Genomic DNA, 14,711 nt, shown 5'->3' on the forward strand with positions numbered 1-14,711 from the left:
GATGCTTGATGGAAAAGAATGCATCGAAACCTCAGTGAGAAGCGTCAGTATGGCAGTATGAAACCAAGTTTGATTGTGATTAAAATTACTTTGCCTTGATATTGAGACTCTGAAATTCAATTATGATGACTTATGTGATGCATTTTATCTCCAAACTGGAAAGATTTACGGATGGAATGCAGAACAGGAGTTTCAATCATGCGCTAGTTTTAAATGTATTTTCATCATGACATTAAAAGGGCAAGGAGGTACTGGTTATGTGCGCCAAATTGTAAACACTTGGTGAAACTGTCATGTTTAAGTTAGATGTCGTTATAATTGATTCTCGCCTCATTACTTCATTACTTCGTTAATTAATGGTATTACTGTTCAGTAAATGCACTGCACTAAAGTAGTTCCGTTTTCTGACAATCGGGAAATATGCGCTTTTAAATCGTCAATTGTTTCTTTTTGTTCTAGTAAGCTGAAAGCGGTGTTTATATTGATGCAGTGCTCAGCGAGGAAACAGGTACTGACAATTTGCCGCAGGAAGGCAAATAATTGGCGATCAATATACCAATCGAACTAAACTACGTATAACTGTTTGAAGAAATGCCTGTTAGCTCAAAACTTTTAGCGTGCGAAATGTTTAGATCAAAGACTTGCTTGACTTGTTTAATTGTTCTAACATAATGTTAGCTTAATTTTTTATGAATCCTGAACTTGGTGTTCCAGACAAATTTTCAGTTTCCATCATTGATTACATTGACGCTGCTGCTCGCAGGGAACCGACGCCTACCTTACATACGCGTTCTTACTTATACTACAACGAATAAGTATTTCAGAGGAGGGGACTGTTTTGAAGTCAAATGGATGAACGAAAGTTGCCGAAGTCGATGCTAGATCTAGATGCCAACGAGAGTCGACGAGACCTAGGGCAGGTTTTTGGCTAAGAACTAAAAGAGCCTGGGGAGAGATTGACTGCTTGGAGGGAGATTGGGGAGACACGCGCCTTTTGCTGAGTTTTCTTTGAGCAGTTTTTACTTCCAACTGGTTTTGCCATAAATTCTTTCAGTGGGAGAAGGGAAAAAATATGCAATTTTGCAAAGCATAAAGAGATATTCACCCAAAAAAAGGAAACTATTTTTTTTCCTACAGTACGAAGGACTAAGGAGTCAAAATGGTGCCGAAGAAGTGCTTTTTGTAAAACTTCAGCGGTAAATTAAGACCAGTAGTTTGAAAAGAATTTTAAAGCCTTGTTTTATGGCTTATCTTCAAATAATTTGGATTGCTCGTAGTTTTAAAATTTCCTCATAAGAGTGTTTTGTTTCATTCAAGAATTAGGGTTTAGAAACGGACAAAGTCGATTAATGCCTCAGAATTAATTTTTGTGTTGTTGTAAAACTGTCGAAAATGGCAAAATGCCGGCACACTAACGGTCGGTTCATTCTTCATTGCAGTTTTTTTTTTTCCAGCTCAGCAGGGTCGTTTCCAAAACAATGTTTTCAGACAATTTCACAATAATGAGATAACAAGGCGAGTACAATACTCGAGACCAGCTAGTTTCTCGCTTTAAGTGTTTTCCTTCCAGTACAGTTCGATCGATCGAACTCGTTCTCGGCATAGCGAAAACAACTGTATTGGAATAAACTTTTTTTTTTGGAGCTTGCTTTCGATATCGACCAAGACGACGCAACATTGGTAGAAACAGGGGCAGCAGGATACAGAAACTAAGGATTCATAAATCATAAAAATATTGAATTCTTTCGAGACGAATAATTAAAAAGCTTATGAAAAAGATGAGGACTGAACTTTGCTGTTAAACTACCCAATGAGCTGGATTAATCGTGGCAGCAGAATCGCTCGAATCAAACTATAACCTATGTAATAAAAGCGAATTTCCGAGCAAGCCAGTGGTGTTTCAAGGTATTTTTACTCGACAATTTAATAACGTGATTGTTTCGTTGTTGAAAAAAAATTGTCAAGATTGCGTGACAAAGCTGAGCGTGCAAGCGCGCGTTTTGACTCATAAGGCGCTCGTAGGCCATTGTTACGTCATGAATGCAAACTTGCGGCTCAGAATCAGACTGGGTTTACAACGGGTCGTTTGCGCTGAAATTTGGACAACTGATTTGCGACAAAAATTTAAACAGCATTGAGAGTGACACGCTATGGCTGCTATCCAAGAAGGTAAAGTAAATTTTGTTCTATTTTTTTTTTCAAATTCTCAATTTTGCATTTTTTTTACGTTTAAAATTCACCTGAAGTCCAAGCTGTGATTTTAGATATTTAACTGAGGACGTTTCGATTTTTTTCCACAGTGAATATTCCTGAGCATGAAGAAAACGATCCTTGTTCGGAGGCCGAGAAGAAGATTACACCAAGCCAGGTAATTTTATAAGTTTGTAGAGTTTTTGTTTCTCGTTGGCCCAGTAGACGAAATCGCGGTTTGTAGAGTTTTTGTGTTTGTTGTTCAAGTGGACGGAATCAATGCTGAGAGACGCGCATTTGTTGGAATGTAGAATTTGTTGCACAGCTATGATTTTTCAGTCTTGGGTTCAATTTCGTCCATAGCAAAACCCAACTAACCCCGGAAAAGTGATTAATATGAGTAAAACATACTACTTAAGTCTGGAGTACTTTCATACGGAGAAAAGAAATAATTCATTTTTTTTTATCATTATTTGATCGCGCGCGAAGACCCAAAATATATTTTTATATATAGAAATGATACGAAAGAGGTATTTGATGAAACATAACTCTCAGAAATTTAGTCTGATTTCGATCCATTGGACAGAAAAATTCTATAAATGCATTTTTCCAAAAGGTATCTTTTTTTTTACTATCCTGCATTTCTAACTAAGAAACACATGCTGAAATGTTGGGAGCTTGCAAAGATTGGGAAGGTATAGTTTAAGCTTCTAAAATATGAAACCAGCATTATTAATATACTGGCTTACATGATGAAAAATATAATTATGAGAAAGAAACATAATAGCGATAAAAATTATTTCATTGTAACAAATTCTCAAAGACTTCACAGATTGGTTTGACTAGTTTTTGGTCGAAATTTTTTAACAAGGACGTTACTATGGTAACGTAATACAAACACCGGATACCAGATGAGACCTTAGTAATCTCTTTGAACTTCTTAACATTGCTCGCAAACGTTCAGTTCACCACTACGAAATCTTTGAAATTTTCAGGAACGTTTTCCAGATGTCTGCAAGATACTAGCCTTCTCTTCATATATTTACGAAGTGTCAAGCAGTCCGTTGATTGAATATATAAACAATAGCCTCCATTTGGCGCGGAAATATGCTCGGACATTTGTCCGCGGAGAAGCGAACAGTTTCCCGAGAGCGTTGCTCGAGGAAAATTGTGAGCTTTGTTTGTCGCAAGCTGATTGCTGAAGCCAGAGTAACCGATGATATATAATCAATTAGGCGGCGGAACTCCGGCGGTCGCCGGCTTGTTTTGAAAACACTGAATATACGAGCATATTTCCGCGTCAATTGGAGGCTGTTGTGTTTGTTATCCTTCTAATAATATACATAATAATAATATAATAATAATAATCACTTTATTTAAGTGTCGATGTATTTAACACTAATGTGCTAATTGGGGACACTAAATAAATGAACAAATATTTCAAATATAACATAAACTATTAAGAATCCCAACTGGTGGGAGGTTGACCAGTTGGCTATTTACAAAACGCGGCCGTGGAGTTGAACTCGGGGCTACCGAGAACAAATCCAGATAGCGGTAGGGCGGAGGATTTGAACCAGGGACCTCCAGATTTCAAATCCAGCACCCTAAACCACTCGGCCACGCCGCCTCCTTAAAAAAATTACTCGACTCTGATTGGCTGAGAGCAGTGCAGTTCAAGTGTAACACCAGTGCAAATTACACATCGTAATTCTGGATTATGATTGGCTGAAAGACAATAGGAAATTTCGTAAGCCAGTGATATCACATAAAATGATGACGGAAATTTTGTGCGGAAACTTTGAAAAGAGTTTTCTCGATGGAGAAAAATGGCTTCAAGAAAGATCTTCCAGCACTTCCTCCACGAGAATTTTTACATGTTTACATTATTAATAATTATAAGTAATCATACAGTTTTTCTCGTTCAATTTTGAATTAATTTGCACTTGTGAGTTTTTCAAAAAGCTGAAATTGCACTCGCCGAAGCGGCTCGTACAATTTCAGCATTTTGTCTCACAAGTGCAAATTAATTCCAAATTGAACTCGAAACCGTATGATTACCTATACAAATATTTTTCCCAACACGCGCGGCTTTGAAAATTGGGGAATATCACTCGGATATTCCCCAGTTTTAGCTGGGGAATATTCCGTTACGTGACTCGTTTAAACCAATCGCGCGCAAGCGAAAATATTTGAGGGATTATAAGAAACAATAATCATGATTGAAATGCTGTTCTTGGTCATTTCCAGGCTTTGGAAATTAAGGAGGCTGCCGGCCAAGAGAAGAAAACTACAAAAGTTCAAGTGCGTAAAAGGTAAAGCAACACGTAATGAAGTACTTTTGCCTTTGATACTGAACGAAGTCAACAACTCCGAAATCGACAGAAACATAAAACGTTTTTATTGCTTTTCCAGGGTTGCCTTCAACAGAGTTTGCTTCTCTTGAATTTGCAAAACAAAGCATACCGGTCTTTTTTTCTTTTCTTTTTTTTTTTTCTGCCTTTTTTTCTTTAAACCTGTCATTTTTTAATCAATTTTTTTTTCTCCTATCGTCAGTTTGCAACCTTTAAGTTTAGACGTTTTAGTGCGCTAGCGGAATCACCCAAACACTTAACGTCTGAAAACAGAACTTACTTTCCTCTCAAACGTTTCGCACTTCACATGAGCTCTTATTTCTTTCTTTTTCTTTTGTTTACGCGGCGTTTTTACTGAGCTACATGTATCCAAGGAAAAACTCCACGGTGTCGCTAAATATTTGACATCTCTGCTACATAACGCATTCATGACTTTTTTTTCTCAATCCTTTAGCGAGTGGTGGCCAACTCCGCCAAAAAAGAAAAGTGACGAAGATAAGATAAAGGTTAGCAATGTTAATAACGTAACAACTGGTGCCCGCAGCATGAGGAGGAAAATGGGCTTAGCCTGCTAAGTAGAACTACTGACAGCCAATGCTGCTGAGATTTAAGTAATAAGCTGTGCACCTCCAAACACATTTCTGCAACTCAAAGTTGTTCAGTAAAACCCGGAGAGAGGAGGGGTCGGGAAAATGAGAGGCCCTGGGAACGAGGTTGGAGTAAAACCTGTCTTTAGGTAGCTATTTGAGAATTTCCAAAATGACAGCCTGGTGAGTGAAGCCTTTCTGTCGTGTTTTGAGAAAGTGAAGATAATTTACAAATCAGAGGCTGTTAGGAGTAGAAATTGACGGGATTCGCATTTGCGTATTAATGTCATTTTAAATTGTAGAAATTAGAAGACCTTGCAGTGTCTCAGCAAGACGAAATGGAAAAGCTTCGAAGGCAACTTGAGTGAGTAATAACTGTCCGTCTCAACTAAAATGTAAAATTCTTGAATAAGGATTAAAAAAAAAAAACAAAAGCCGATCTTGGGAGAATACTTTTTTTTAACGTACAACCTGTGTTGTATTTTGAGACTTTTCTCTCTAATACAGCTGGCTTGCGATTACCAAATGAGGGTAAGGTAGAAAAAAAATTAAACCTTAATCACCGTTACAGCTGCTTAAAAACAGGCGGGAGAAACAATTACAACAATATCTAACAGTTAAGCTTGATTATAAAATAATTAAGTTTCCTCATCCAGCAAAGGACACTATTCCCAAATCGACCAATAACAGTGTTTGTACAACTGTCCCTTTAATCAGAAGAGTGTAAACAACAGCCGCATTCCCTAATATGCTAAACTTAAGGGTTGGACGATCCCATTTCAGGCCAAAAACTGTTCATTTGGAAGTTAAAGCTGGGCTATAACTATGTCTGTAAAGAACCTTCTATATTTGATAGTTTCTGTTTCCAGTAAACTTTGAACAAGGAATCAAGAGCCTGTTGTTTTTCTGCTTCTTTCTGTAGAGAGGTACAGGAAGCCTTGATCAGAGAAAGGGAAGCATCCCACGAACTAAACATTCAAGCCCAAAAACAAAAACAGTAAGTGTAGAAACCATACCACCTTGTTATACTGTTGGTTAACGCAAGACAATATCTCGATTTGTAAATAAAATACAAAGAGTTGTGGTCAGTTAGCACGAAGGAAAAAGTGTCTTAGATAGCGAGGTCGGATTGTTGAAACGCTGTCCAAGTAAGACCTGACAACATGTCGTAGCAATGAACCAATAAACCAGTCAAAAGATCCGTTTTAGAACATCATGTCATGCAGATTCGAAGAACTAGAAGAATATGCAAATACACACAAGCATGCGAATAACTTATACGGACTCATCACACCTTCGGTCATGTGACCGGAACTGCGAACAGTGTGAAACCGGAACTGAATATTACAGTTTGTGGCTGAGGGGAGGTGGCTGTTGTGAAGTTCAGATAGTAAACTCCAGAGCTGTAACCACGAGACGGGGATTGGGAGAGTAATTGCTGTTTTACTGCAATTTGTGTTAGTAACAGTTCACGAAGATTTCTCTTAGCCCCTGTCCACACTACGTCGGAGGAATTTAAAAACGCAGCTTCAGTTATTTCTACGGTTAGGCCTTCCGTCCACACTAATCGGTCACGAAAACGGAGCTTTTCGAAAACGCTCTTCAAACCGGAGAAATTTGAAAACGCCGGGTTTCAGACAGAAGACTTTTGAAAACGGAGCTTTCCGAAAACGATGACGTCACGATGGTCATGTGATTTCCCTGCCAGATATTTCCTCAAACACAAATCCAAGATGACCGGTGATTGTTGCGTTTTTAAATTTCTCAAGCGAAGTGTGGATAGAAAACATTTGATGTGTTTTCAGAGTGAAACCACCGTTTTCAAATTTCTCCGGCGTATAGTGTGGACGGGGCTTTTATACAGCTGTTTCGAGAAAGGTTGTCTTACAAAAGCGTATAAGCGAACTCGACAATGTCGAAGGGTATTGGGGTAACAGTGGTTATATAGTTGCTTGATTGAAGATCAAGGTATTTCAGCGTTCAGAAAAGGAAACAGCACAAATACGTGTATTCATGCCTTCTCTTTCCCTCTTGCTCAACACCGTGAACCTCAATCAAACAGCTCCAAGCTATTATCACCCATAATACTAATCGGCTTTGTCGCGTACACTTTACAGTTTGTGGGACAACCTTTGCCGAAACAGCTGTATGCTGCAACAAGCTTCACTAATTGTATGATTTGGACTCCTTTTTTAAACACTAAGTAAAAGACATTAAATCCTCGGCCTTTTTGAAAAGTAATTTCTTCCAGGATATGACCATTTTATCATTTTTGATGAAGTTAACCACCAGCCCGCAAAAAACGCGAAACACGCGAGGCCCGAGATATCTGCAAAGCTCGCGAATTCCGTGAACGTGAAGTTAGAGTTAATCATCAGAGAATTGTACAACTAATCGGACTAACACCCTCTTCTGTTGCTTTATTTTTAACCATATTAAAAACTTGAAGATCTTTAAGTCAAGAATGAAAGCTGAATGGCTGGGTACGCGGCAAAGAATATGGACTTATCATTATTATTCTTATCTCCCTCTTAACAGGACGATTAGCGATCGCCAGATTGAAGTTAGGCACTTTAGAAGCGAGGTTAGTTTATTCTGACTATTGTAACGAAAAAACCGTATTCAAATTTCCACGAGCATGGGACTGAAAAAATGAAATAAAATTCTTAGACGGGAATCAGATCATGATCTTTTCAGGCCACTGGTTGGAAGTCTAACCCTAACAAGACATATATATAGTTCGCTCAAAATAATTGTGTTCCAAGTCAGTACAATCTGTGTTGTCTTGTCTGAGAATTGACGCCAAAGGAGAGTCTTTTAACAAAGGGAGTCTCAACTGGTGCAAAATAACCTGTGGGGACCAAATATTTGGAATTTTCTGAATAGAATAGTCAAATTTTCTAATATTAGTAAAGAAGGCTTTAAATCAATTTTAAGAAAATGTTCTAAAGACACCCTCCAATTTTCTTTTAATAAAGAAGCCATTTTGATTTCAAACAAGAAAGATGATTTTATTTATTATTAAGTTAATAAGGTATTTTAATTCTAATTATTGTTTTATTTTTATCTTAGTTATTTTACTATTATAAGCAGGTCCACATCAGCCTTTTGGCTGCCGATTCAATATTGTTCATTCAATCTTGTAACTATAAACCTGCTCTAACAAATAAAGGATTGATTGATTGATTGATTGATTGATTGATTGATTGATTGATTGATTGATTGATTGATTGATTGATTGATTGATCAGGCGTTCTTTGATGGCAGGTTAGGTACAAAATTGACGAGGGGGAAGCGCGGTGGCCTCATGGTTAGTGCGCTCGACTCCGGATCGAGTTGTCCGGGTGCGAGCACCGGCCGCGAACATTGTGTTGTGTTCTTGGGCAAGCCACTTTACTCTCACAGTGCCTCTCCCCACCCAGGTGTATAAATGGGTACTGGCGAATTTAATGTTGGCGGGAACCCTGCAATAGACTAGCATCCCATTCAGGGGGAAGTAGAAATACTCCTTGCCACTTAAAGGAGAGTTGAGGACTTTGGACCTTTTACGGAATAAGGAAAACTGTTTTATGTTTACAAACTAAAGGATATTGCTTCCTTTTATTTCTGGCAGACGAAGAAGCACAAGAAAGGAAAGGAGGCGGCTATTGCTCAGTAAGTTATTTTGTCTTTACTATGTCAAACGTTGACAACTTTACAGTGCAGTTGTCTTATTTGAAGATCATAAACAGACTTCGCTTTAGAACTTTCTTTAGTGTATTTCTTCAGAGCGGTGCCTTCGTATTCAAGCGTTGTTTGCTCTCGCTTTCTTTAAGGTTGTCTAAATCCGAAGAGGACAAGGATGAATTAAAGGCAACGCTCAGCTCTTTGAAAAAAGAGGGATGTAAAATCAACCGAACTTTGAAGGTGAGCCAGCAGAACGTGAACTTGCTTTCACGATTAGAACTTTTGGATGTAGAACAATCTGACGCCATGCCTAATCAAAGCTGTAACTGTGGAGTTACCGAATTTACTTAAAAGAGCTACGTCATAGTTTGCGCGTCTTGGAAAGTTAAGCCTAACGTTTTCAAGTTCGTCGTTTGTAATCCTTGTTAATCTTCTCCATCCTTTACTATCCTTGGTTCTTTATGGTTTATTATTATCTCTTTGGTGTTTTACCATCTTGGTAAACGACTATTTTTAGGCTGCCTTCATTATAAAGGTAATTTTGTACGCGGCGAAAATAACTCAGGAAAACCGTGTCTGAGCTCCTTTAAACTTGTTTTACATCATCATTTGTTCTTCCCCTCCGCTGTACTCAGAGCTGCTCGTAAGCAAATGTCATGATGAAACAACAGTTTTGAACACTTGGAAAAAATTTTATTGAATAACTAGGAGGCAGAAAATTGTCGCGTGTACGTGTTTATGTTAAATTATGTTCCTCGCTTATACAAACTACAAAATTTGGGTTTGATTTAAGTAAGTTCATCTTGACCAAGTTCGATAACTCCTTTGTTCAATTACTAGTCGTTCACGCAAGGTGAAATGAATTCCCCTTTCTATTTTAAAAGCATTAAAGTTAATTGTTTCTTGTTATCGTTGTGTAATTTAGGAAGAGAGGAATCAAACTGAAAGGCAGACGAGGTAGGTTTCCATTTTCGTAAATCTCTTGATTTAAGAAGCTGACTAAAGGGGAAATACACTCTTCCACGTTATCAATTACGCCTTTACAAGTTCGATACGGATTCACTATTCCTCATCTCTATTGACCGCTTTGAGTCACAAAGGACTTAGAAAGTTCCTTCTCGTATCACTAATTGAAGCAAGATCTAAAAATGCTGATTACAGATCTTCAAAGCACTGACGAAAGAGAGGGCCATATTGGCCATGACGTCACAAACTGACCATGACTTCACATACTGGCCATGGCGTCACATGCCTGCCATGTCGTCATATAGCGGTCACACAATGGCATGATGTTGTGTGTTTTATCATACATGTACTAACATACTAACTTACTAACATCAAACTAGGAATACAAGTGGGTCAAAATCTTAAAACTGTAATGGGATATTTTATATTTCTTCACAGAAAGCTTGGTGAAGCTCAAAATGAAGTTGGTACACTGCATAAGGAAGTTGCGCAACTTCACAGTACAGTGAACAACCTTGAGAGTCAAGTTATATCTCTGAACTTTGAGAAAACGGATCTCGAAGATGATAACGTCAAACAACAACTTCACATAAAACTCCAAGGGAGAATTATTAAAAAGGTGCGTGAAGAGATTTTGTTAAATTCAATTCAACAAGGGACAAAATAATAATACTAACAATAATAGTGATAATAATAATAACAATAACAATAATAATAATGATGATGATGATGATGATGATGATGATAGTTCTACTAATAATAATTAACTTATATTGCGCAGATATCAATTTAACATTTTCAGCTGCGCATTACAATGTGACATAGAGCGGTTTTCAATTGAGTCTCGAAAAGTAATTGGTTTTGTATTTACTACGCTGGACGATTGGCTTGAAAAACTCGCGCCACTTTTTGTTCTAATCTGAAGTAAAACCAAAACCAGTCGTGACTACCTCGCACGCGTTTTCCCGCGCTTTGCGTCAGCTACATATAATTACTTGGAATTGATTGGTTCATTGGATTGTCTGTGTCCTTTATGATTGGCTAGAGTGATTACTTTGGTTTGGGTTTTACGATACTCAATTCAAACGCGCTTTAACGCTAACACAACCATGGCAACTAAAACAGTTTAACAAAACTTTGCTGTACATTCGTCTTGTTTATTAATGAACTGTATCTAATTTAGTATAAACATTCTCATCAGTATTTTTCATACACTTTCTTTATTTCTCTTTGGGAGAAGTTGGTCATCTGTCAGAAAGTTCTCTCGTGGTGGTCAGACACTATTTAGTGTTCCTATATTTACTTTTTTCGTAGAACTGATTCACCCTTTTATTACTCTAGTAATTATTAAACTTTTATTCATTTCTGTTGTCTTAACTTATTTTTCATGTTTCTTTTTAAGATGACAAGCGATATGTGCTCGGTGGCAGTGTAAGTTCAAATACACTACTTGTTTCAACATGATAGTCAAGTAAAACCAACTTGTTTTAAACAATATCTTTCAGCTGACTTTAAAATCGTGCTTGTGAATAAAGAAGTATCGGTTAGAACCCATTAAGTCCAAAAATGAAAACAAACATTTGAATCACTACTAAAAATGTTTCAAGTTATGTTTAGATTTGCGTGTTCGACAGATCTCCAAGGTTAAAGGGGCTAGGTCACGATATTTTAGTTAATTTTGTTTAATTTTGTTAATTATGAGCTCTAAACGTCAAATTGGCAGGGCAAAAGTCTTTCATTTGCAAAATCACAGCCACATAACAACTGAGAATGATTTTCCAGCTGTGTAAATGACATTTTGATATAAACTGATATAAATTTGAAAAAATGTGGGCCGGCGTTTTTCAAATTTACCCAAGTGCAATCCATTTTGATCCTCTCCAGTTTTGCCCATCCATGTCCCTTCTTGGCTTTCCTGTGTTTTGTTTGAGATCTTCTATAGTTTTAAGCCGTTTTTGTGATATTTTAGTAAATTCTATGACCATTTGATCAGTACTGAAAGTGCCTAAAATTGCGTGACCTAGCCCGTTTAACAAGCTTACATCAATATTTTATTTGCTGACTTGTATTCGAAACAGGACTCCCCAACATGAATTCATGTCCATCTAGGAAAAGGCGCATTCTAGCCCCAAGAAACGGGAGGTGTTTAGATTCCAGATTGGAATTCACGTCCCGCCTAAGCGGGGTCATTGCTCTGTTTGAGGGCCATCTCCAGGCGTATAAGTGGATAAAGTCTTGTTTTTGCTGGGGGGAGGGAGAGAGCCTGAAAAAATCTGCAGGGGTAACGCTTATCCCTTCTTAGCCTGATGAAACGGATTATTCTGTTTAAGTTGTTAGTTATGAAAGACACCATACTAAGTTTCCCTTTTTGTTATTTTTTTTTTCTTAACAGTAGATACGAGGAGCAGAAACTAGCTTTGGAAAGCGAGGTAACTTTACTTCCATTCCTTGCCCATCGCTTTTAAACGACTTACCGTTTGGTACTAAATTTTTGGTGGAGTTTATTTTTACGAATCGGCGATTTTCTGTACATTGCAGAACTAATTTTTTCGACTGTAAGAGACTGGTTTTTCTTGCTGGGTACTAATTTTTGCCATTTTCGGGAAGTCGCGTTTAACTGAAATTTTAAAATAAACCGGCAACGTGTAGAGATGTAAAACACAGTAATCCAGTAATCAGTGTCACTCTACCACAGTTACATCGTGTTCTTGTGTGGCTGATTGCTCCGGCAATGGATCAGAAATTACGTTTTATCGTTTTGCTTCTGAATGAAAGAGACGCTTTAAATAAAGGACAGCAACAAAATTCTTCAAGTGATCATGTTTGTATTTATAATTTCGCCAGTGGAGTAAATTTTGCGGTGGAAATTTTTGCGGGGATTTTTTTGCAAGAACTTTTGTTTTTGCGGATCGTGGCAAAAAAAAAAAAAACGCAAAAATCGCAAAAATTAGAACCCGCAAAAATTTTGAGTGCCACACGGTAGGTTTCCATGCAAGTTTACCATGTGCGTATTTAAGAATAACATTTTCCATACTTTCAAATTCTAGCTCAGTGACTACAAGCTCTCTGTGAATGATTGCAAACTCTCCCTCGAGGAAGCTGAGACAAAGTAAGTACAGACAAACTAAGCTGACTTCTTTTCGATTCTATTACGATATAATCATGGGCCAGGACAGAAAAGTAGTTATTGAAAAAAATTGTGAAGGGCTTTTTGCGTGAGGTTTACATAGCGTTTCGACGCGTTTTAGTGATAGCCTGACAAGCGTTTTTTCCTCTAGTGATAGAATCTTAGTAATTGTAATGCTCTTTATTCCAGCCTAAAAAATACCAAGAAGAACAACAACCTCATTGCTAAACGCCTTAAGGCTTTCAAAACAAGGAGCAATAGGAGAGGCAAAATTATCAAGGTAAATCATATGTTTGCTGATAGACAAACGCGCAATTTGTCCGTCGTCTTCCTGTCTTAAGCTTTGAACTCCGAGTAAGCCTCGTTCTCAGGGAGCTTGAAAAAGAGGTTATATCTAGTATGTGGCTAACACTAGCCCGAAAAAAGATTTCTATCGATTCTCTGCATTGTTACTTGAAGTAATATGTGATGGCCTGTTCAGAGAATGCGTACATTTAGACCAGTTCAATTAAAGAATCCGTGCTGGTGCCTCTTATCGCATGTTTTTCTTCAACTCAAGTCAATATAATGGGTCTGTAAAGAGAATTCAGATGATATTCTCTCCAACATCTTTTTACCTCTTTTTCAGGCTGACAAGGAAACTAAAGTAGAAATGAAAGAGTAAGTACTGACTTTAGTTTGTGGTTTTACTTTCAGTAGCGATTCGATATGGACACATGTGCACGTGTCACAAATTCGCAAAGTCCTCAACAATCTTCGAACTCGTCAAAATCCACTTTTTTTGTCTCCATTGTTTTCATATTAGCTCATTCTGTATGTCCTTCGCGGACAGACTTGTAGTAATTTTGCTTTTAAAGATTCTTTTTTTGCTGAACCTATATTTGAAGAGGATCTTTATCTCCATCGCAAAGGCCTAGTGTCGAGTCTAAGTTCATTAAATATACCTAACGCTACTGTCCTTATTTTTGTTTGTTTGTTTTTTTTTCAGGAAAGTCGAGACCCTTCAAAAAGAAGTAAGTAGCTTGTATAAAACTGATTATCACTATTTTTATTTTTAATCTCCGTTGGATGATGGTAGTGCCACCATCATGCAAACTTGCATCGTTGATTTAATCGAGAAAAATAATCGCTTTTACGATGTGACAAATGTGACAGAATCAAACAGTGCCCTACAATCGTAAATTTATATTACAGCACAGAAACGACTTGGGCCAAAATCGTTCTCGTCACCAGTGCTACTCGTTTTAAAATGTCCTTGCCACGTGACTAAAAGAAACGGAGGCTCTGGGAACGAGAATAGGCCCAAAGCGTTGCACTCAATGTAAAATCCACCCACGTGCGAATTCCGCACAGGAATCCCACCGGTATCTATCGACCAACTAACCCTAAAGAAGGAGCCCATAAGCCATAAGAAGGAGCTGAAGTTCAGCCAATTCCATTCCCATGAACTCTTGCGTCCCCAAGACCAATCTTTGTAGTGTTACGTCATCAGCGTGGGATGTCACGCTGCGAACCGCGTGACCGTTAAGATAAGAGAAAGTGGTAAGTGATGAGAGAGAGACGAGACACGCTAGTCCAGTCACAAAAATAAAATTCTCCCAGCACATTTCAGGCAAGGAACTTTCCGATATTCTGGTTTTGAGTCATAAAACTCATTGTTTCTCTCTATTGTTATGTTTTTATATTTTTGCAGAACGAGAAACTTCGAAGCGAGCTGAATAATGGTTTCATTGGACGCTACCGACAGATGAAGAGATTTTTTCTGCGTGTCGCAGAAGTACTGCTCTTCAGAACCACTTATTGATTAGACGCACTTCAGGG

The 14,711-nt window shown here is 37.9% G+C and overlaps 1 protein-coding gene across 1 annotated transcript; it reads left to right on the forward strand.

Annotated features, from left to right (window-relative positions):
* Positions 1-4,667: 4,667 nt before the first annotated feature.
* On the forward strand, positions 4,668-14,711 carry LOC110042792 (uncharacterized). The gene is made up of 15 exons (XM_089271371.1): positions 4,668-5,050; positions 5,434-5,495; positions 6,054-6,128; positions 7,670-7,715; positions 8,745-8,785; positions 8,947-9,037; positions 9,723-9,754; positions 10,202-10,382; positions 11,166-11,194; positions 12,156-12,192; positions 12,811-12,872; positions 13,080-13,170; positions 13,519-13,550; positions 13,879-13,903; positions 14,584-14,711. The coding sequence occupies exons 1-15, from the start codon at positions 4,973-4,975 to the stop codon at positions 14,692-14,694; spliced, it is 993 nt and encodes a 330-aa protein (XP_089127497.1). The 5' UTR covers positions 4,668-4,972; the 3' UTR covers positions 14,695-14,711.

Source organism: Orbicella faveolata, unplaced genomic scaffold, assembly GCF_042242905.1.
Source record: "Orbicella faveolata isolate gen_17 unplaced genomic scaffold, um_ofav_v1 contig_34, whole genome shotgun sequence".
NCBI lineage: Eukaryota > Metazoa > Cnidaria > Anthozoa > Scleractinia > Merulinidae > Orbicella > Orbicella faveolata.